The sequence below is a fragment of the Bos indicus genome, chromosome 29, assembly GCF_029378745.1.
Source record: "Bos indicus isolate NIAB-ARS_2022 breed Sahiwal x Tharparkar chromosome 29, NIAB-ARS_B.indTharparkar_mat_pri_1.0, whole genome shotgun sequence".
Classification (NCBI taxonomy): domain Eukaryota; kingdom Metazoa; phylum Chordata; class Mammalia; order Artiodactyla; family Bovidae; genus Bos; species Bos indicus.
The window spans coordinates 37,910,050-37,932,968 of NC_091788.1; the positions used below are offsets into that span (position 1 = coordinate 37,910,050).

The following is a 22,919-nucleotide window of genomic DNA, read 5'->3' on the forward strand; positions in this document are numbered from 1 at the left end:
TAGGGCAATGATTTGTTGCATAAACAAACCCAACTGAAGGAAGGATGAAAAGTCTGGAATTTCCAGTTACAGGACAGGAAGGATGGATAGTGAGGCTGAGGAGGAGGGGGTGCGATAGGGAGAAAAGGGTTGCAGTGCTGCAAAAGGGCTGGCTGAGGCCTCCGTGTCACCTCTGGGGAGGTGTGGCAGCACCTCCAAATCCTACGTGAGGTTGTGAGTGTGCCCCTCAATCGCACTTATAACAGGTCTCGATCCCAGACCTCGATCCTTCCCTGTGGGGAATGGATTCAAGCTTCCCAGCAGCCTCCCGGTCCCATGTTAGCAGAGACGGGGCAGTGTTGGATGCCGGGAGCTGAGAAAACCTCAGAACCCAGGGAGGGAGAGGGCCTCCCGGGCAGCCCCACATAGGGTGCTGGGTGGGGGCCGGAGGGGGCGGGTGCTGCGAGGCCCGGCTCCAACTCTTACCTTCCAACTCTTCACACTCGGCTACTGTCACGTCCCTGAACCGCTTTGCCCCTGCCTGGCATGGCCCAGATTATGAAAAGCCCCAAGGAGCCGGGGTCTGGGCTCCATCTACCCATCCTGGACTGAGGGACCTGAGCCCAGGCCCCGGAGAGGCTGAGCTCTTCTCCGCATCTGCTTTGCAGAATGCCAGCCAGCCTGCCTTTTCCTCAACAGCCAGAGGGTTATTTCAGCAACACTGACACAGAGATTACACCATCCACACACAGCCTGATGCAAGTCTGGCATCCATGGAGGACCCCTCTCCTGTGCTTTCTCATAAAATGCTACCTGTGGGGATTCACCTCCAATTCCCACCTCATCCCCACAACAGAGATGGAGGGTTGGGTGGGGTTCTTCATCACTGAGTCTGCTGCAAGGACTGGGGCGGTGCCCACCACCTTCCACTCGTGACAGCTAAGGGCTCACTTGGTGATATGTGTCCCCTTTCCCCCTCAATCCCCCCAGGCCTCCTCCCTTCATCCTGGTTTAGGACTGCCCCCACCCCCACCCCGCCCCCAGACCATAGGCACTGCCCCAGGCCTAGGCACCCTGGGTAGGAAGCTGGCAGAGACCAGGACCGCCAATCGAACTGGGACAGATGGTGTTTTACCGAGGAGGAAGTTGACAGTTTCAACTTCAAACACGGGTGACGCAGGCCCCGCACTGCCTGCTCCCCTGTCCCACCCCTGCCTGAGCCCTGTCTGCCCCACCCCCTCCTCCCAGAGAGGGAGACACAAGGCCAGACACCCTCAACTTGGGCGCCGAGCTTGCGGAGGCTGAGGCGGGAGGAGGCCGCGCCCATGGGGTCTCAGCATCTGCCACTGGCCGCCCTGTACCTTCTGGAGCTGCTGGGTGAGTACCCCTTCTGGGGCTTCTGCCGGGGGTACCTGGGCTCGGGGTACAAGAGAGAAGATGCCAGCATCAGATCCCTCGGTCTGACTCAGGCCTGCATGTCACCTCTCTGGAGTATCGCGGAGGGTTGGGGCCACCAGGATCACTGTCTTGTCCCCCAGCCCCGGCTTGGCACTGGGCTCTGCTTCTCCCACCACAAGGGCCCCACCTCTCCTTCTCTCTTGCACTGTTGGAGGGTTGGGGACCTTACTGTCCCCTTCCAGGTGGAATCCATCCTCAGATCAGGCTCTGAGCCTAGAACTTAAGTTGTCCAGCTCTAATTCGGTGCCGGCTTCCCTCTGCAGCTACCCACCCTCACCCCTGCCTTATAAGTGTCCAGCCTTTACTTGGGTGCCTCCAGGGACAGGAAACTCACCATCTCCTGGGCAATTCTGGTGATGCTCTGGACAGAGTGGGCCAAGGTAGGGTGGGGACCGGATCGCAGTTGAGCAGATGCCAAAAACATAAGTCTTAGTTCCTAGTCACTCTGTTTTCTACCCAGGGGCCTGAGCCAGACCTCCCAGGCAGATGTGAGCTCACACTGGGTCTGCTGTCACTCCAGACCTGGATAGGGACTTCCTAACCCTTACCCAAGGGCGACTGTGGAAATGGCCTGGGGCCTCTGGAGGAGCTGGCTGGGGATAAGGTTTGGGGTGGGTGAGCCTGGAGTCTCCTGTCTGCTGGAGGGGAGATGGTGGAAGAGGCAGCCCTCCATCCCTGAGGTCTTGGGACAGTAGCTCGGGACTGGAGCCCTGCTGCTGGGGCATCAGCGACACTGGCCAGTGGGGAGGATGAGCAAGCGGGAGATAGGTGAGAGCAGTGTCCTTTGTGGTCTGGACGCTGGGGTCTAAGTTTGGCCCTGTATGACCTCAAATAGGACTCGAGCCTCTCCAGGCCTCAACCTCCTTATTTATAAAATGCAGCGGGGTGAACTGGGTGAGATCTGACCACTTCTCAAGGGTTTGGAAGGTGTGGCAGTTGAGAGAGGTGACTGACTCAGGACAGGAACAGGTGAGAAGATGGCAGCTTGAGGCTTCCCAGTTTAGGAGGAAAGGACTCAGGGGACAGCCTGCTTAGCGGGGCACCTCAGTCCCTTCTAGAAAAGGGTGTATATGTGTGAATATGTGTGTGAGAGGTGTGTGTGTACACGTATGTGTTTTCATAGGTGAAACATGGCTTCTGCATGTAGCTTGCCTTCCCCCCAGACATGTGGGGATGGCTCATGTGCACACATATTCTAATGACTGTTCTTCCATGGATCTGCAGGAGACGCAAAGTGCCTTCTGTCCCCAGGGTGGAAGCTGAGGGATGGGTCCTGGTTACTTTCCAGTACCTTCCTGAGCAGCTGCTGTGGCCTCCTTTGCCCTGGAGATTCCAAAAACCAAGGTCCTAAGCCTCCCCTTCCCTGGTGGCTCAGGGGAGGGGGAGGTAAAGGTGGTAAAGAATCCACCTGCAATGCAGGAGACCTGGGTTCGATCCCTGAGTTGAGGAGATCCCCTAGAGGAGGGCATGGCAACCCACTCCAGTATTCTTGCCTGGAGAATCCCCATGGACAGAGGAGCCTGGCAGGCTACAGTCCATGGGGTGGCAAAGAGTCAGACACAACTGAGCGACTAAGAACACAACCCTCCCCCCCACCCCATTCCTTACCTGTGGCCTCTGACCCCACTGGGTCAAGGGTCTGGCCAAATTCCCAGCTGAGGGTGGGGGTGGGATCCTTCTCTGCGGCCCTCCCCCTGAATCCCATCAGGGGCAAGGCTCCTGGCAGGATCAGGCCCAGCAGAGCCCAGAGTCCAGAGGCAGGGCCCTAACCAGAGTATAGGAACCATCTGGAAGTCCAGGAGCACAGGGTTCCCAGTGTGTATGTGTGTGGGTGTAACTGATGGATAATAAACATTTCCACTGTTCAGTGGGTCACAGCTTAAGAAATACTTTGAAAGGCATTTTCTTCTGAAAGCTTCACGACGGCCTAGTAAGCAGGTAGCCTAGTAAGCAGCCTAGTAAGCAGGGCCCGTTGCCCCCATTTTACAGTGTGGAAAACTGAGGTCCAGGAGGAGCAGCTGATGAGCTGCAGAGCCCACCCCAGCCCAGCGCTCCTGCTCCCATGGAGCCCCTCCGTGGCCCTGGCCAAGAGCAAAGACACACCAAAGCCACTCCCGTGACTAGGAAAATGGCCGTGGGACACAACCGCCACCAGCAGACAGACAGCCACCAAGGGTTGGGGACACCTAGGCCCAGGGTTGGGCAAGCACACAGGCACCCTTCAAGCTGTTCTAAGCAGAGACGACCCAACGCCAGAGCCCTGGGGACACTTCGGCCTCCTGTCTGGCCACAAAAGTTGTGCCCATGGCTTGGGGACCTTTGGTACATGGAAATACCAACGGCCTGCTTTCCTCCACAGCTGCTCTTAGCTCCAACCTGCCGGGGACTCACCTGCTGAAGGTGGGGCATGCAGGCAGCTCTGATCACTGCCCAGCCACTCAGGTCTAGCCCCCAGGGTTACAGAAATTGACACTAAGGTGTGGTAAAGTCACGGACTCAGCAGTCTGAATTCTGGTCTCCTCCCTTGCCAGTTAGGTGACTATGGACCCATTCTGTAAGCTTCAGTGTCCTCCTATGCGAAACTCGAATAATAATAGCACCTGTCTTATAGCAATTTCTAAGGATTAAATGAATCAATAAATGTAGATTTCAGTAGGAACATTAGCGTGTATAGTAAGTGCTGAGTAAGCATTAATACTAATAATTAATAAATTTATATAGTAACATAATTACATAACTTATTTATTATTTATACATAATAAATTCTCCAGGCAAGAATACTGAAGCAGGTTGCTATTTCCTTCTCCAGGGGAATCTTCCCAGCTCAGGGATTGAACTCAGGTCTCCTGCATTGCAGGCAGATTCTTTACCGTCTGAGCCACCAGGGAAGCCTATTATACATAATAAATATATAAATTTATTATATAATTTATCATAAACATAACTTATTGTTTATTATCAGAGTCAACAAGAAACCAGGTGAGGCAGGACCCAGTGGGGAAGACTTGAGCCTAGTGATCCGGCTTTCTGTCCTCCAGTCCTCCTGTTCTGGCTAATAATTCATTCATTTCTTCATTTCCATATATTTATTGAGCATCTACTATGTGCCCAGTTCTGTGTAACGCTCTGGGGGTACAGCAGTGAACCAGACAAGAACCCCCCTCATGGAGGGAGCACCCGAAATTTTACAAATTTCTAAATTTTGTCATTAGCGTGATGAAGGAAACAGTAACCACTGAGCCTCTGGGACCAAGTTCACGTTTGACGGGGCCCCCAGCCTGAGGGGCTGCTCTCTGAGGAGATGACCTCATCTGAGAACCGAATGATGGAAGGATCCAGTCAGGCAGGGAAAAGCGGGAGGAGTGACCCAGGCAGAGGGAATGTGGAGGGTGAAGGCAACGAGCAGGACAGGCCTAGAGGGGCTGGATGTCCACAGTGGAGGTGGGGAGAGGGGATGCCCACTGTGAGCCTACCGCCCGGTCTGAAGTCTCAGGGTGCAGAGCTGAGGCCATTGCTGGCTCTGAGTGCAAAGAATCAGGCCCCCAGAAGCCCCGAGTTCCCCACCGCCAGCAGGGAGCAGAAGACCTGGGAGCTCAGGGCCCCCACTGACCCCTCCGGTCACCCTGTCCCGTGCCAACAGCTCAGAGGGGTTTCCCTGCAGCAATCAGGGGACCATGGAGGGACTTTGCCTTCCTACAAAACCGGTTGAATGCCTATTCTATGTGCATGCATGTGGGTACCTTGTGAGCATGTGTGTGTGTGTGTGTGTGTGTGTGTGTGTGTGTGTGTGTGTGCGCATGCCTGCCATATGTGTGCCTGTGTTGTGCGTGCACACGCGCAAAGGTCTGTGGGGCTTTGAAGCAATGCAGAACTGGGTTTGATGTCTTTGAGATCACTCACAAATGACAGAAACATGCCTCTGAGACTCAGCCTTCTCATCTATAAAATGGGGATAACCACTGCGCCCATCTCAAAGGATAATTGTTATCCTTAAATCTGGTTCATTCATTCAGTCAGACAGCAAGTATTTATCGAGCACCTGTTATTCTAAGTGCCAGGGACACAGCAGTGAACACTCAAAATTCCTGTCCAGCTGGAGCTGACATAGTAGACAGAGGTGTGATGGGGAGACAGACAAGAGACAAGCAAGTCAAGGATTATATGGGTGTTAGGAGGTCAGGAGTGATTTGGGGTTGGGGGTTAGGGGCTGTGGGGGCTGTGCTGTACCCAGGTCTCATAAGAAGATCACATTTGAGCAAATATACATAGGAAGTGAGTGATTCCACCGCACCATGCGTGCCCAGGAAGGAAGGTGGCAGTCACATGTAGGCTCGAGGCAGGGCAGCCATGAAGGCCTCCGTGAGGACGGGGCATTTTCTCCAACAAACTCGAGGCACCTGGGTCCAAGCCGAGGAAAAAGAGTGCTGAGCACCCTGGAGAGAAACAGGACCTCTCCAGGTCCACAAGCCGTTATCTTGAACCTCTGGCTGGATGCGTTTGGGAACTCAGAATTTTCCAGGCGGTGGAAGGTACTGTTGTGTATGTGCTGTGTGCTCACAACACACCAAGGAGGTCTGGGCAACATGCTGTAATCAAACATTTTCCCATTTCTGCAGTGCAACTTCATTTGTGCACTAAAAACATAAATACCTTCCCACCAAATGTGTCAGAAAGGACTGCGTTTTGGCTTTGAATTGCAGATAGGGTGGGGGCCGTGGCTCAGTGTTACTTCCTCTAACTACCGTGTCACCACCCCTGCCCTGTCATTGCTGTGCACCCCTGGGGAGCTTGACCCTCACGTTCCCACAGGAACCCTGGTACTCCCTTCTCCCTGGGGGCACAACCGGTTGATGTGTGGTCGGAACAGAAAAGGAAATTGGTGATGGTCGGCAGAGGCAACAAGGGTCCCACAGACGCCCCTGTGGGGTGAAGCCCTCCTTTCTCTCTGGCCTCAGTTTCCCCATCGGTACCTCAGGGCCAGCAGGCTCTGGGGTCTCCCAGTGGTAGAGCCCATAGGGCCCTATCAAGTGATGGTGATGGGATTTCTGTCCTGACCCTACCACCAGCGGGCTGTGTGGCCTTGGGCTAGTCACTCAGCCTCTCTGAACATCAGGTTCTTGATCTGAAAGTAGAGATGGCGTCCGTCCCTTCTTCACAGGGCTGTGGATGAAAAGGACGAGCCCTTGTGCAGGTTTTGGAGTGAGTGAGGCTCTGAAAAGAAAGGAGGGCTGGTCCGTGTGACAGTGGAACCACATACGGCAAGTGTGAAACTCATGCAAATTCAATCAGACAAACAAGGCCATCATGGAGAGCATGGAATCGCAGTTCAGATACGAAGGCCATTTTGCCCAGGAGCTGCTCGCTGTCGCTTGTTGGCACAGGCTCTGGGTGGGTGAGATTAGAGACCCGAATCTGCTGTTCCTTCTGTGGGCTCCAGCCCCCCAGCTTCTCATGGCATGAACCCCGTGTGACTCTCTGAGCATTTCGCACACAAAAAGGCTCCTAATCAAAAACCAAACCTTCATCTGGTGCTGCACCAGAGAAACAGAATTTTGGCCCTTTGTGATCTTTGTTTCCCTGAAGCCCTGATACAGATTCAGGTTAGCAGGGCTCCACTGACAACTGTCGTCTCAGAAAATCAGGATTCCTGGCCTCCTGACCTAGCCTCTCATCAGAGGCCGAGGGAAGGAAAATACAGAAGGCGCCCCAAAGGCGGTGGACATACTGTTTGCTGTAAATTGATGAGAATGTTAGGGACCATTAAGGGAATCACTGTTAATGGAAAAAAGGGAACATCTGACTTCCTAACTGCACTAAATTGGTCTGTCAATTTCCTTATCTGGAAAATAGAGTGATGACAGACCCCATGATTGAAGATGTAGGGAAGAAATGGGGTCTCCCATGTAAAACCATTATCTGCGGGTCTACACGGGGTAAGAGGTGGCTATCCCTGTTTTTATTATCAGTGAAGTCCCAGCGCCTCCCTGGGATCCCCGTGCCCACTGGACCCTCGCAAGGCAGGGCTCCCCAAGGCGGGCCTCGCTCTTGCCTCCATTTCTCAGTACGTAGGGACTGTGAGCAGAGGTGCTTGCGGGTCCAGGAGGGCCCACGAGTGGGTCTGAGGCCAGCATAAAGGGTACAGTCTCTGAAGCCAGCCGCCTGAGCCAAGTTCAGGCTCTGCTGTAAAGTGGGAGCAATAATACAGGCCCACCAGCTTGCATCTGTGATTCCAAAAAGTATTTGTAAATTTCCAGCAAACGCATACACTGCAAATCCTGACCTGAACGAATAGGAGACTATTTATAATCTTCACGCATCCCACTTGGTGTGAAAATTCATGTTTCGCTGCAGAAACCATCATATGTTTGCTGCTGAGGCTTTCCAGATGCAGGGGGACAGTAGGGTGCCCCAAGGACGCTGGCAAACCTGGATAGAACTGAACTGACTGCCCTAGGGCTCGCGGCAGTTCAGCCCCTCATGACCAGAGTTAGTCAATCAGTAGTGTCTGACTCTGCAACCCCATGGACTGTATGTAGCCTATCAAGCCCCTCTGTCCATGGACTTCTCCAGGCAAGAATACTGGAGTGAATACAGGCAAGAATAATGGAGTAGCCATTCCCTTCTCCAGGGGATATTCCCGATACAGGGATTGAACCCGGGTCTCCTGCATTACAGGCAGATTCTTTATCTCCTGAGCCACAGAAAATTTATTTTTCAAAAATATCTCGATCTTGGGATTTTTTATAAAAAAGAAAAGCAAGGGACTTCCCTGGTGGTCCAGGGGTTAAGACTGTGCTTCCACTGCAGGGGACACAAGTTTGATTCCTGGTCAAGGAACTAAGATCCTGCATGCTATGTATGAGGCCGAAAAATAAATAAGAAGAGGAAAAAGAAAACAAAAAGAAACTTCTAAAAATAACGGGCTCCCCTCCCCAATTTTTAACACTCTGCTGAGCAAATAAAACTCATCTGTGGCCTGATGCAGCTCAAAGTGTTGCAGTAGAGGGAGCCGAAGAGAGAACCATCCAGAATGGTGGGGGGTGGGGGGTGGGGGGGTGGAGGGCAGGGTGGAAGAGGAGAGGCAAGGGAGGGGATGAGTGCGTAAATGTCTCAGAGTTGCTTTCAGAAGTTCATTTACTCCCCACCCGAGACCTCCTTAGGGCAGCAGGGTCTAAACAGCTCAATCTCTGCAAAGGTAGAGATGAGGAGAGGAGTTTGGGGAGCATGAAAAAGACTTCCTATTGCCTCTCTGGCTTTTTCAGCCCCGAGCTTTCCCTGGCTCGGCCAATCTAAGCCTGAAATAGTGGGGGCTCTGAGGAGAGGTTGGCCTGGGAAGGAAGGACCCTGGTCCTGGCTGCTCAGATTGTGGCGGTAGATAATGGATTGGGGAATGGCGCGATAGTTTCATGACTAGAGTCCCTCATGGTCTGTAGGGTCCCCAGGCTTCTGTTGGCAGGTTCTGCAGCAGCAAAGCCTTGGACCTCTGGTTGCATGCTTAGCCTGGACCTCCAGGCTAAGGTGTAGCCAGGAAGGGGGTCTGAGGGACCCTGAGCACAGTCTGCAGGGTTCAGGGAAGGAGGATGGTGGTCCAGCCCCTGTGAGAAGCAGCTAAAAGAATAAAAATAAGTTGTGGACAAATCAAAAAGCTGGCAGATCCCTGGACAGACAGGAAGAAGCAGCACCCAGGAAGCCTCCCAGTCAGTCGTGCATCTCACCTGCCCACGCCTGCCTGCCTGTGGCTGAGATACATCAGGAACCAGAGATTATAGATCCTGGAAGTTTGAACTGAAAGGAAGGTGAGGGAGGGTGGAATCTAAGGTCTTTACAAACGAAGAGACCAAGCCCAGAGAAGTTGAGTGATTTGCCAAGATCACACATCAAGTTCAGGGAAAGTCTTCCCATAGGATGTTTTGCTGGCTGAAGGGGATTTCAAATTCGCTCCTTTTCATCAGGTTTGCATGCCAGGAATATGCAGGAATCAGAGAAACACAGAGCAGGCCAGCACAGGCTTCCACTGAAGGGAAGGGAGGCAGCTCAGCCCAGCGGTCAAAAGCACAGACACTGTGCCAGGTGGCCTGGCTTGGAGGCCTGGCCCCAGTGCTCATCAGTTGCTTAACAGGTTATTTAATCTCATCTACAAAATGAGAAGGTCAAAATAATAGTGCCAGCTTTTCAGAGCTGCGGTGAGGTTTGAGAGAGTTCACGTATAAAAGTGTCTGGGAGAAAGTATGAACTATAGAAGTATTTATGGTAATGGTCGAGGTGGTGGTGACGGCGACAGGGGTGGTGATTATGGTGATGGTGATGGTGACAGCAATGGCGACGGTGACTGCGTTGTGAGGGTGGAGGTGGTAATGGCGATGGTGATGGTGGTGACAATGACGGTCACAGTGACGGTGACAAGAAATGCTGCTCACCTGAGGCCAGTCAGGCTCACAGAAGGAAGGCGAGGCCCTGGATCACATAGATGCCTTGTCTCCACCGGGTGTTTTCTTTTTTAGAACTGTCCTTGGTTCTCAGGTTGTGCAGTCTTTCCTGAGAATGTTCTCTGGCTGTTCCATGTGAGATTGGCAAGGGTGGTCAGGCCCAGTCCCTGCCCTCAGGGGCTTCGGGGTCTGGAGGCTCCAGCACCAGGGTCAGGGTCTAAGTCATGTTCATTTCTGCTTGTTTGTCCGTTCTGAGGACTTGGCCCTTTGGAGGCCCAGATGGGTGGCAGAAAGCAGAGAGATGGGTTTGGAAGGCAGACTTGTGGTTCGAATCCAGGCCCTAGCGGTGTCGCCCTGAACAGATGTCCGTATCACACATGTATTCAGCTCACATTGTGGGGCCATCTGGAAGATAAACAACCATATCTGTAAGGAACTACCCTCCCGAGGGCTGAGTATACAGTAGGTGTTCGATAATTGGTAGCTGCTGTTAACAAAGGTTGGCTGTGGTGACTTTGGGAATATGAAGTTCTCAGGTGGGAAAGGGGGTCAGCAAACCCTGTGATCCAGCTCTCCAAGCATCCAGACCCAGACCCCTCCCCCTGGGAAAACTCCCAAGCAGGCCTGCAGTCCACCCACCTGTGCCATAGGCCCAGCCAGCTCCATAACCGGCAACACCAGCTCTGAGCACGCAATGCCGGATGGAGAATGCTGGCCAGGAAGGCCCTGGGCCAAGGCTTTTACATAGATTGCTTCAGCTCATCCTCATAACATTGCTATAAAACTGGTCCCTTTCTTCTTCCCATGCCACAGACAAGGAAACTGAGGCTCAGAGGGGCCAAGGATGTGGCAGAGCTCTTACTCAGACCCAGCGAAGGGCCTCAATGCCTGAGAAACTTTCCTGCAGCATTGAGCAGCAAAGGGTGGATCTTTAGGTTCCCCTCTTCTCATTAGCGACACTTCAAGCTGCCTCAACCCTCAGGCTTTAGCCAAAGAAATGACTCCCTAAAAGTAGACAGCCCCATTCCCACTGGGAATTGGCACCGAGAGAGGTAAGAGGTCAGGGGTGAAAGGTGAGGGCAGAACAAAGGGTCTCCTGCCTCCTCGTCACCAAGTGAGCCAAGCGTCTTCACCATGTCCTCCTGAGGCCATCCTGCCTATTGCAGCAGATTGGATGATCGTCAAGCCTCTCCCAGCCGAGAGCAGAGCTCTGGGCCTGACACAGTTTCTGCATTTGAAATACCTTCCCTTTCTGAGGCCCAGGACTCTCAGGACAACTATGGTGGGCTCTTGCCAGGATGGATGAAACTTACAACAAGCTGCCAAGTCATTACAAGGAATCTTGGTTGGGATAGGGGGCAGGCTGGTGGGGCGTGACTTCCTTTAAAATTCTACCATCAGCTTCAGAACACTCAGGCAAAACTAGGCTTTTTTACAGCCAGCAACAATCTCTCAAAAGCAACTTAACACACAGCCCTTTACTGTATAAAGTACTCACCCTGGCCCAATAGTGTCCCCAGTTCCCAGTTGAGAAGCGAGCCCTGGGGGCGGACAGAAACCAAACCGATTGTTCCACGGCTGATGAAGCCCAGCAGTAAATGTGGAGTGTGGGCTTGGAGGCTGCACAAGCGTGCCACCCCACTCATACCCATCCATATCAAACCTCTCCCAGCTACACTTTAGTCAGCCATGAGCTGCTCTGCCAAGAGGGTGATGATTACCTGCTTTGACCACTTGCTCCTTCCAGACGAGGCTGGGAGGAAGTGGGACTTCCTAGGGGCCCATATTCCTATTAAAGGGGCCCAGGCAGGAGCCTGCCAAGGGGTAGACCAGTTCTCCCCAAACACGTGTCCGCTGAGTTCCTTTACCAACTGACTGCTTGATCTTGGGCAAGTCCCACTGCCTCTTTGAGCTCAGATTTCCTCCTCCTAAACTGGGAGCTGTTGAAGAGAAATTGTTTCATTTCTATCCTGCCTTGGGAATTCTAGAAAGTAGCAAAATGTTCTAGGTTCCTATGTTGGCTAGTTTCTCAGCTCTCTAGAACTAAGATGTTTGATTTTTTTTTTTTTTGATTGAAAGTGACACTCAGGATATTTTTATATTGACACCCAGTGCACAAAAACTGAGCCTTATCTTCACAAAACATGATGCATTCTGACATTCTCTATTCTCGTCCATTTCATTTTTTAAAAAACTGAGGGTTGTAGGGACTTCTCTGGTGGGTCCAGTGGTTAAGACTCCACCTTCCAATGCAGGAAGCATGGGTTCGATCCCTGGTTAGGGAACTAAGATGGGGTGCTGTCAAAAGTTTGAAAAATATATTTTAAGTTGACGGTTGCATTGCTACACAATTTTTAAAAAGTTGATGGTTGCCATGCTGCATATTACTACAGAGGAACAGCATGAGGAAATCCTTGAGGGGTGTGCAGAACTGTATACCATGACGGTGACAGTGATCATGCAGATCTATGTATGTGTTTATAGTCCTAGAACTGTGCACTAAAAGAAAATCAATTTCACATGTTCATTGAAAAAGTCGTTTTAAAGTAAGAAAGAAAACTGATGCTTGCAACACACAACACTGATTTCATGACCCACCTAAGGGTTACAACCTGCAGTGTGAAAACCCCAGTCCCTGAACCCCATGACGGCGACATGGGGCAGAATAGGCCATTGATCAGGCTGCGGGCAGAGGTGAGGTGGGGAGACGGGAGCAGGGGAGAGACCTCACTTCCTGACCCTCCTCTCTCCTTTCCGCAGTCACTTCCTGCCTCGGAGGGCTCAAGGTGGAGGTGCAAGGTAAGGAAGAGCCACGCGGAGAGGGGGGCATGGAGCAGGGCTGCGACTCCACCAGGCTGTAGGGGGACCTACCATCTTTTCATTAGAGTGAATCTCACCTTACAGGGAGAGAGAGAGAGAACCTCCCCCCTCCCCCAACACACACACGCATGCAGATGTGTGTGGGCACGCACACACACACTCACGCACCCTAAAGAGGCCCATTTGCAGAGAGCTGCCCTAGACAGCCATAAAGTACCATGCAAATGCTAGTTCTCATGCTAACTATTATTACAGTCCACTCGTCGGGTACAGAAAGTATACTGGCCCATAAATGCATCTTGCAAAGTCCTATTTCCTACCCAGTCCTGCCAGATGCTCCCTGGCCAGAGACATTGCAGCAGAGGCTGCAGAGAGGCTGCCCCAGATAGTGATGTGTGTTAAATGTCTTGGACTTTAATCCTAGAGGTGAGTGTTTCCCAAACAGGGTTCCATGGAACTCGATGGACAAAGCATAGGCCACACTACATCCCACCTTAGAGCCTGACAGGGGACAATGGCCTGGTAAAGGGTCTGAGAAGTCCTGCAATGAGGAACTCTGTTAAGCATTTTCAAATCCAGCAGTCCCCAGGCTCCCTTCTCCACAGACCTCTCTTTTTCACATGTCCTGAGATAATATCAGGCTGAATGTATTTGGAGATAAATGTAGCAAGAGGGTCTCTTGAAGCTACCAGGCAGTCAGAAGGGGCTGCGGGGTCCTTGGCAGGCCCTGGACTGGGACCTGGAAGCCTGCAATGACATGCTGACTTCAAATGCTAGCCAGATGGGACCTGCCACATGATTCTACTTACATCACATTTGAGAGCAGGCAGAACTCGAGTGACAGAAAGCAGGTCACTGGAGGCCTGAGGCTGGATTCAGGGAAATCAGCTGTGAAGGGGCACAAGGGAACTTCTGGGTGATGGGAAAGTTCTTTGACTAGAGCACAGTGGGGCTGCAGGTGTGTATACATTTGTCAAATTTCCTTGAACAAGTGCCCTTAAAATGCGTGCATGTCCCTGTAGATAGATCATGCCTCAATAAAATTGATTTTAAAAGTTGGATAGACAGAAAAAAATCAGGCACCGGGCCCTATCTGGGGTCTATCGAAAGAGAATTTCAAGGCAGGGGGCGGGGAGCGAGTCTGCTGGGCAGTGGGTGCTGAGAACTCCTTGCTCACTGCTCCAAGTTCCCCTGGGGTCTCGAGCCCCATCCTCCTGGACCTGGTTTTTAAGGGACCACCTGGAACCAGAGCAGCACCAGCATGAGTTTCTGGAAAGTCCCTGAAGGGACCCTGAGGATGAAACTCGCAGGAGGAGCAAAGCTGGTGGGAGGACCCCGTGGGTAGAGGGAGCCTGGCTGACTTGGGGTCCTGGGTGGGGAGGGTACAGGGAGGGCTCCCGTGAAGGACCCTGTCCAGCCTGACCTCCCACTTGCCATCTCTTTGACTCCTAGGGCTCACCATGAGACTGAGCGGCTCCGGCTCACGGTGTCAGGGCCGTCTGGAGGTCAGCAACGGGACAGAGTGGTACGCGGTGCACAGCCAGAGCTGGGGCCAGCTTTCGCTCTACCAGGTGGCTCCCAGGCAGTTCTTGAAGCTGTGCCAGGAGCTGCAGTGCCGGGACCCTTTGTTACTCTCTTCCTCGCGTTACTTCAAAGAGGTGCAATTCCAGAAATTGATAATCTGCCATGGACAGCTGGGATCCTTCTCCAACTGCAGCCTCAACAGGGGACGCCAGGTGGACTCTCTGGCCCTGATCTGCTTAGGTGGGTGACTAGCCAGCCCAGTAGTTTCCCTAGATCTGGGCAGCCTCCCTGCCCATGCCTGTGACCTGGAGCCTGAGCAAGCAGGTGGAAAGGGTCACCGACTTACAACCACCCTCTCAGAAACATGCACTGGTGGGGAACTGGAAGGGGAGAGCAGAGTGGGTGCTGGCCCCTGTCTGGGGATGGAAAAGGTAGAGGAACTGGCTCTGCCAATGGCTAACTTCATTGTCTATTCTTAACCTCTATTTTCCCAACTGTAAAATGGGCTGGCACTTGCAGGAGGCTTAGATACAACATATGGGTCAAGTGGGTTTAATGGGGCCTGTGGTACTTACATCACGACTTCCAGTTCTTTCTTAATACTGCCAGTTGCCCCCAGCTCTCCCCACACCCCCTCCTCTTCCAGGGGCCCTGGCCTCTCCCTAATCAGAGCATCTTTTTGCAGAGCCACCGAGGACAACAGCTCCTCCCACGACCTCACCGCCCACAACCACTCCGGAGCCCACAGGTAAAAGGATTCTGAGGGCTCTGGGGGTAGGGTGCTGGATTTTAGCAAATAAAAACACAGGATGTTTACGTTTGAATCTCAAGTAAGCAAGAAAAATTGTAGCGCATGTTCCATGCAATATTTGACACCTTCTAGGGTCATTGCCCAGTCACTTGGTCCTCTGTGTGTCAGAACCAAAGAACAAGGAAGGTCTGCGTGCTGGTCATCAGTGCTCAGGTCCCTGTCCCCTCCCTTCTCTCCCTTAGCACCTCCCAGGTTTCAGCTGGTGGCAGAGCCCGGGGGCCTGCGGTGTGCTGGCGTGGTGGAGTTCTACAGTGGTGGCCTGGGCGGCACCATCGGCATCGAGCCCCAGAATGATATCAAGGACCTGGGGCAACTCATCTGTGCAGCCCTCCAGTGTGGCTCCTTCCTGAAGCCCCTGCCAGAGACCGAGGAAGCCCAGACACAAAAGCCAGAAGGCCAAAGGCCCTTGCCAATCCGCTGGGAGATCCAGAACCCAAAATGCACCTCCCTGGAGCAGTGCTTCCGAAAAGTGCAGCCCTGGGTGGGTGGCCAAGCTCTTGGCCTCATCTGTTCTGGTGAGTGGGAGCAGACTGAGACCCACGGGCGTCCCCACGTGGTCATGTCACTTACCGCACGTTCCTGAAACCCCAGCATGCAGCGCAGGGCACTAGAGCTATGGAGAACACAAGGGAAACGGAGAGCTGATCGTTGGCCTCTGAGAGGTAGGGCGGTCGTGGGGTGGAGAGGTAGCACATGCAACGCCCTGGGAATCTCCACAAAGTAACGCAGAACAGGCCCAAATGTGCTGCTGGCTCAGCTGCCACTTGGAGAAGAGCAGGACTTTCGGGAAGAGGCAGGGTCTTCTGGTGTTTTTGATGGATCGTGGCTTGTGTCAAGGGCCCAAGAAGGATGGAGCACTTGGAGGAGACCAGCCTTGCAGGAGGGGAGTTTATGCGCCTCAGGGACAGATGAGGCTGGAGCAATGGTAACTCATAGGAGGTAGGGAGAGGGCAGAGCGGAGCCCCCAGGGGCTTCCTGCAGAGGCTGCTGAGTCATACACTACCACCCTGAAGAAACTAACGATGCCAGTGTGGCTAAGGGAGGAGCCCAGAGGCCGGGCTTGGGGATCCCAAAACCAGGATCAGTAGAGAAACAGTATAAAAGACCAAAGGTCAAATTAAGGGTAAGCACAGCAGACCTCAGCAGGTAGTAGCTCCTATCACAAATGTTCTAGTAAAGTCCAGACTTTAAGAAGTCACACTTACTGAGCACTTGTATCATACTGGGGACCATTCGGGGCATTCCATCCTTTTCACAACAGGCTTAGGAGGTGGGTGCTATTGTTATCCCTACTTTACAGATGGGAAAGTTGAGGCTCTTAGAGGTTAAATTTCTTACTCAGTATCACAGAACACTAGCTGGGGTTTCCATTCAAGTAGCATCACTCCAGAGTCTGTAGTATAAGCCTCAGCTACTCCAAGTGTGGAGGGCTTCCCAGGTAGCTCAGTGGGAAAGAATCTGCCTGCCAACGTAGGATATGTGAGTTCGATCCCTGGTTTGGAAAGATCCCCCGAAGGAGGAAAGGGCAACCCACTCCAGTATTCTTGCCTAGGAAATCCCATGGACAGAGAAGCCTGGCAGAATACTGTCTATAGGGTCTCAAATAGTTGGATACAACTGAGCGACTGAGCACGTATGTGTGCACATACGCACGCATACACTCCAAATGTGATCCTGGACTAGCAGCTTCATCTGACTGGTTAGAAATGCAAACTCCCAGGCCCCACCTTCCATCTACTAATCAAGATTTGCAATTCAGCAAAGTCTCAGGGGTTCATGTGCATTAACCTGGGAAGCATTGCTCTGGAACACTGGGCCCATCCTGCAAGCAGGAATATCCCCAAAACACTGGATTCATGGTGTGAATTAGTAAAATGCTGCCCCCTCCAGGAAGAAGTAGTCCCCAAGGATGTCTCAGCCTGAGGAGGGAAAAAAACCTGGCAGGCTCCCAGGCTCACCCACCACTCTGAGCCCTCTTGCAGGCTACAACCTGCAAAGCCATACCCAGAAGGCTTGCCTTTGATTTTTTTTTTTTTTTCCTGAGTAGAAGATTTGCTAGAGCTTTGAAGATGACTGTTGCTATAGCAACTGGCCACAGCTGGTAAGATCACAAAGCGCTCTGACCTGAACACACATGGGCCCCCAGGCCAAGCGGACAAGCAGAAATCGATGATTCTCTGTTGCATCAGGCCCTTTTATGAGAGCCAGTCCCTCCAGGCTCAAGGCCTGGGCAGCAGGATTCCTGGGTATGGTTCCCAGCAGTGAATCTCCAGGACTCAAAGCAGATGGTATTTCTCATCCCCAGGCCTCAGTTTCCCCTCTCTGAAAAGCCCTCCAGCATCCCAGGGAGCAGCAAGAGAATGAGAGGATGTTTCAAAAAGGGAAGCAGACTTAGGTGGAGCGTATTTCTCACTTCTCACTTCTCTTACTGCCCCCTGGGTGGGGGACGACGACAGATGGGGGCTGCCGATGGGCACTGCCCCTGTGCCGGCCTTTTCATTGAAAGTGCCCAAGCTGTTTCAGCTGCCCAGAGGTGCCAGGGACAGAACTTGATGGAGAAAATGCTAGAGAGGATGCCAGAAGAAGGGAAAGGCAGGAAGGAAGGCACTCCCATGTGGTACCCAAGCCCCCCGGAGACCTGGGCCCTGCTAGGGCCCACACTTGGCCAGTGTCACAGGGTCCCAGTGGCCCGGCACGTAGGCTCGGGGCCCAGGGAGCTCCGGCCGAGCCCACCAACTCACCTCCCATTGCTTTCCCCCCAGATTTCCAGCCCAAGGTGCAGAGCCGCCTGGTTGGGGGCAGCGACGTGTGCGAAGGCTCCGTGGAAGTGCGCAGTGGGAAGGGCCAGAAGTGGGACACGCTATGTGACGATTCCTGGGCCAAGGGCACGGCACGGTGGGAGGAGGTGTGCCGGGAGCAGCAGTGCGGCAACGTCAGCTCCTACCGGGGGCTGGACCCCAGCGAGAAGACCTTGGGGGGCTTCTACTGTCCCCCGGGGATACTGTCCCGGTGCCACAAGCTTGAGGAGAAAAAGTCGCACTGCAAGAGGGTGTTTGTCACATGTGAGTTGGCCATGGTCCGTGGTGGTTAGAGGGTGATTCTGGATTTTTGTTCTAAGACTCAGTCAATGAGCATTATTTCCGAAGAACAGTCCAAGGACTAAAGAGAGAGAGCCCTAGGACAGGATGGAGAGATGACAAATAGGGGGAGAGGGGACAGTGTGCTCAGACAGCAATGAGCAGGAACCATCAGGAGGAGACTGGCCATAATTGTCAGGAGGCTAGTGAATAATAGGATTCTTATTCTGTCTTCTGCTCTTTCAGATGGAAGTTAGGAAAGCAAGGGATGGGGTACATCTTTCCTATATTAATGGTAACGGACTAATACGTGAAAGAGAGAAATGGATGGGTGGACGGCTATTGGTAGATGAAGGCAAGGCGATCACTCATAAGTAACTGGAAAATGGTGGAAAGTTGATAGCAGAAGTGGTAAATGAGAGCCGGATGATCAATTGTGAGATAGTAAATGGTGGCTAAATGAACAGGGAGCAGAGGATTTCAGAGATGGATGGACAGACAGACAGAAAACTGCTTCCCACACACGCTGGCCAATTCCTAGGGGACGCCAGCCAGCCAGCCAGGAGCTTCCCTCAAATGGACCGTTTTGATGCCCCTCCCCCACTCCGGGCCAGGACTGACCTCCCTCTGCCTCCTGCAGGCCAGAACTCCAGCCGAGCGGGCCTGGGCGCGGGCGCCGTGATGAGCATTATTTTGGCCCTCGTGCTTCTGGCGGTGCTGCTGGTCGTGTGTGGCCCCCTGGCCTACAAGAAGGTGGTGAAGAAATGTAGGTGACGGTGCCCTGAGCCACTTCCCTCGGAAGCCCCTGCCGGGGAGGGCTGCACGTCAGCCCCTGCAGGGGAGGGTCCCCGCCTTCGGAGAGCTGGCTGGGCTCACCTCTGCTTCACCTCCCAGCCCTGCCCCTCCCTCTCCTGCCCACTGGCCCTTCTCTACTCCAAGCAACAAGCAGGAAAATCACTGATTCACCCACATCTGGGGCCCAAAGGGGACCCCACTCCAGGCCCAAGGGAGGATGTGGGTATTCTTTAGACTGTGATGGGTCCAGAGGGTCTGACCTCAGAAGACAGGTGTCCCAAGTTGGCTCCACCACTTTGCAGATGATGGAGCCACTTCCTGTCTGAGCTCTGTGTGTTTCCCCATCCAACAGATGGGCAAGGGCAGATCTGGTAAATGCAGTAGGTGTCATCTTGGCCTTGCAGAGCTCAGGAAAAAATCGTTCAAAGACGAGGCTGTGAGATTAGAGAGGCAGGTGGGAGAAAGCCCAGAGGTGGGCAGTGTTGGCTGGGTTCCGGCAGCCCTCCCAGACCTGAATTCTAGTTCTACACACCTTGTGCTGTTTCTCCTGGAAAATCAGCCTCTCAGCACGCACCTGCTGCCTCCTCCCTCCTTCCCTCTCCCCCTCCCCTACTCCCCCCTCAATTCCTCCCACCCCCATCCTGACGTGCCTTTTGCCATCTGTCTGTCACCCAGTCCGCCAGAAGAAGCAGCGCCAGTGGATTGGCCCAACGGGAATGAACCAGAACAGTAAGTATGCCCCGGAGGCAGGCTCCTCCCTGGGCCTCAGGAAGGAGGCTGGCGGAGCAGGGTCATGGGTCACTGCTGACCGAGGAGGGAACCAGCAGCTGCCTGTGGCCTCCAACTCCACTGTTGTCGTCTAAGGCGTGCCTGTGGCCACGGGCGCTAGCAGGTGGCACTCAGAAAAGAGGAAGCCGTGATCAAAGAGACTTGGGAATCAGTGAATTAAGCAAAGTTAGACACAGTTCTTTACTTCAGGACCTGTCAGAGAACCTTCACGGGCATTTTTGGGTGGTTCATCTTTCCAGAACGGGCATATGTAAAGAAGGGTGGCCCAAGCTAGATTTTTCATGGAGTACAAGGCCAGTTTTAAGACGTTAGGATGCAGCCAGCCCAACCCCCACCCCGGCCCCCATCGTCTTTCTTTCTGGCCACAGTCAGAGCACTTCTGTGGGTAGAACCACAGCCTTCCTCCCGTCTCCACCGCACATCCTCCCCTTTCACACGTAGAGGGCCAAATCCTTCAACTGTGTTGTCAAGTCTTTCTTACAAGATAAAGACCCTCAGCTCCAGGAGGGCAGGGACCATATTTGCCCTATCACTCATGTCCCAATTCCCTGCTTGATCAATGATTGAGGACTGATCGACTGAAGGCCTGCCCACCAATCAGCTTGCCGGCCAACCCAAAGCTGCTCTGAAAGTCTGAGCCCTGGGACACCCCCGTTGGTCCAGTGGTTAAGACTCCGCTTTCTGACATGTGTTCCATCCCTGGTTGGGGAACTAAGGTCCCAGATGCCATGGGGTGTGGCCAAAAATTTTGTAAAAAAATAATAAAAATGAAAGTCTGAGCCCTGCTAGAATGAGCATCCCCAGGAAGAAAGGGAAAAAAAGTATGTGCTGAAGGATTTCTGGGGGTCCTTGTCCTCTTTCCCATCCCCACATTACACAATGGGAACAGGAAACTGGCGTTCTGGGCCCCAGCTGGGGAGGAGGAGAACAGAACAGCACATCTAACGACACCGTCTCCTGCATCTACTCAGTGTCTTTCCATCGCAACCACACGGTGACTGTCCGGTCCCAGGTTGAGAACGCCACGGCCTCCCACGTGGAGAACGAATACAGTCAGCCTCCCAGGAACTCCCAGATCTCAGCTTATCCAGGTAAGCACTGGCTGGTGCTCCTAGGAATGACGCCAGGGCCGAGCAGAGGGCCACGTGGTTGCCCAGAGGGAGGAGGCTGAGCAGGGCGGAGGATCAAACTGCCCCTTTGACGGCTGGTCACGGCAGGTAACGGAAGGGATACAGCCTTAACTGGCCCCTCAGCTGGAGAGAAGAACGTGCCGGGATGTCATTAAACACCAGCTCCGCTGTGACCCAAAGGACATGTTTCTCAATAAATGAGCCCCCTCGGATTCTTCGAGGCAGAACAGAGCCATCCACCAGCGGCCTGCAGAGCCCTGTATCAAGTGCTCCCCGACTGGCACTGACAATTAAGCCGCAGGGAGCCTGGCGCTCAGCATCATTAGTGGACACTGGCCGATTTGATCACAACGCTTGCAGGGCTGTTGAGCCACCAGCTCAGGAAGCCTCTGTGATCTTCCAAGAGCTGAAAGGCACTCGGCTCTGAGGGGCTGTCTTTGTGTGTCCTGAAGGGATAAGCCTGCTCACGTGGCCTCCTTTCTTTCCACAGCTCTGGAAGGGGCCCTGCACCGCATCTCCACCCAGCCTGATAACTCCTCCGACAGTGACTATGAGCTACACGGGGCTCAGAGGCTGTAAGAGGTGAGCCTGGCCCCCGGCAGAGCCCTGGGGATAAGCGCAAGTCCCCCGGGTCTGCTCACCCTGCTTATCCAGGAACGGGGTCAGGGGTCAGGCGTTGAACACCGGGGCTATTGTAAAGGAAATGAATAAGCGTCAGCAATTTAGGTGGTGGGAGCTGATTTGACCATCTGAGCCAGCGGGGTCATGAACCTTAAACTCCATCTGGGAAGACCACGTATAAGAGCCCCTGAAGGTAGAGGAATGTTAAGAAGTACAAACTACTATCCGTAAAAGAAATAAGCTACAAGGATGTATTGTATAGCACAGGGAAGAGAGCCAATATTTTATAATAATCGTGTTGCTGTTTAGTCGCTAAGTTGTGTCCGACTCTTTGTGACCCCATGGGCTTCCCTGTCCATCACCAACTCACGGAGCTTGCTCAAACTCATGTCCTTCGAGTTGGTGATGCCATCCAACCATCTCATCCTTTGTTGCCCCCTTCTCCTCCTGCCTTCAATCTTTCCCAGCATGAGGATCTTTTCCAATGAGTTGGCTTTTTGCATCTGGTGGCCAAAGTATTGGAGCTTCAGCTTCAGCATCCAGTCCTTCCAATGACTATTCAGGGTTGATTTCCTTAAAATCTATAAACTTGCTGAATCACGATGTTGTACACCTGAAGCAAATATAATATTGTAAATCAATATATACCTGAGGTTTTAAAAAAGCACCTCTGAAAATGTCCTGATTGACTTACCCCAGAAGGAGGGCAAAACCGCTGTCCCTGATGTTGGGTTGGGGGTTCTGGGCCTGTCCCCCAACTCCTTGAACCATCCCCAGAGCATGAGGTGCCCTCCACCAACGCACTTCCTTCTCACCCCACAGATCTGTGACCCGGGAACAAATATTAAGAGCCAGACTTTTTATCCCGAGAATCCTCTGCAGTCACCACTTGGATGCCACGTCCCACTTCCTGCCCGGCAGGACCACGGATGGGACTTCCCAACACATCCCACTGCCCTGCAGAGGCAGGTCCACTCCGACATCTCCTCACATCCTCACCAGCCCAGGGAAGACCCCAGCATGGCTCAGCTGGCCCCTCCATGGGTGGAAGCTGTGAAAGGGCAGAGCCCGGAAGCAAGCAGCCCCCTCCCTTGTCTGTGGACATCGGCTCTCTCTTCAGACTCTGACCCCACGAGGGCCCACAGGAAGCCTGCACCTGGAGCGGGGCGGTGGGAGGGAGGGCTGATTTCTCTCATGTATTTTTAATATTTTTTTTGTAAATAATGCTTTTTTCTGCTTCCTGGAAAAGCCTTCTCAGCCTGCTCATCCTACCTCCGTGGATCCCTCTGGGGGTGCCAGTGGGAATGGGCACCTACCGGGGGCAGGGGATTCTGCAGCTTCATGGTTGGAGGGCTTCATTCCTGACACAGGACCACCTAGCATGGCACAGCAGCTGCTAGCCAGCACCCATAGCCTCATCACCAACCCTCCATCTGGGCCCTCGCTTGACAGAGAGCAGGGACACTGGCTGTCAAGCCTGAAGGGCACC

General features: G+C 53.3%; 1 protein-coding gene across 1 annotated transcript; it reads left to right on the plus strand.

Annotated features, from left to right (window-relative positions):
- The first annotated feature begins 1,198 nt into the window (after positions 1–1,198).
- On the plus strand, positions 1,199–22,678 carry CD5 (CD5 molecule). Its single transcript, XM_019955333.2, has 11 exons — positions 1,199–1,356; positions 12,624–12,662; positions 14,136–14,447; positions 14,893–14,955; positions 15,201–15,533; positions 17,781–18,080; positions 18,736–18,861; positions 19,566–19,619; positions 20,651–20,770; positions 21,300–21,391; positions 22,253–22,678. The coding sequence occupies exons 1-10, from the start codon at positions 1,305–1,307 to the stop codon at positions 21,386–21,388; spliced, it is 1,488 nt and encodes a 495-aa protein (XP_019810892.2). The 5' UTR covers positions 1,199–1,304; the 3' UTR covers positions 21,389–21,391; positions 22,253–22,678.
- Positions 22,679–22,919: the final 241 nt, after the last annotated feature.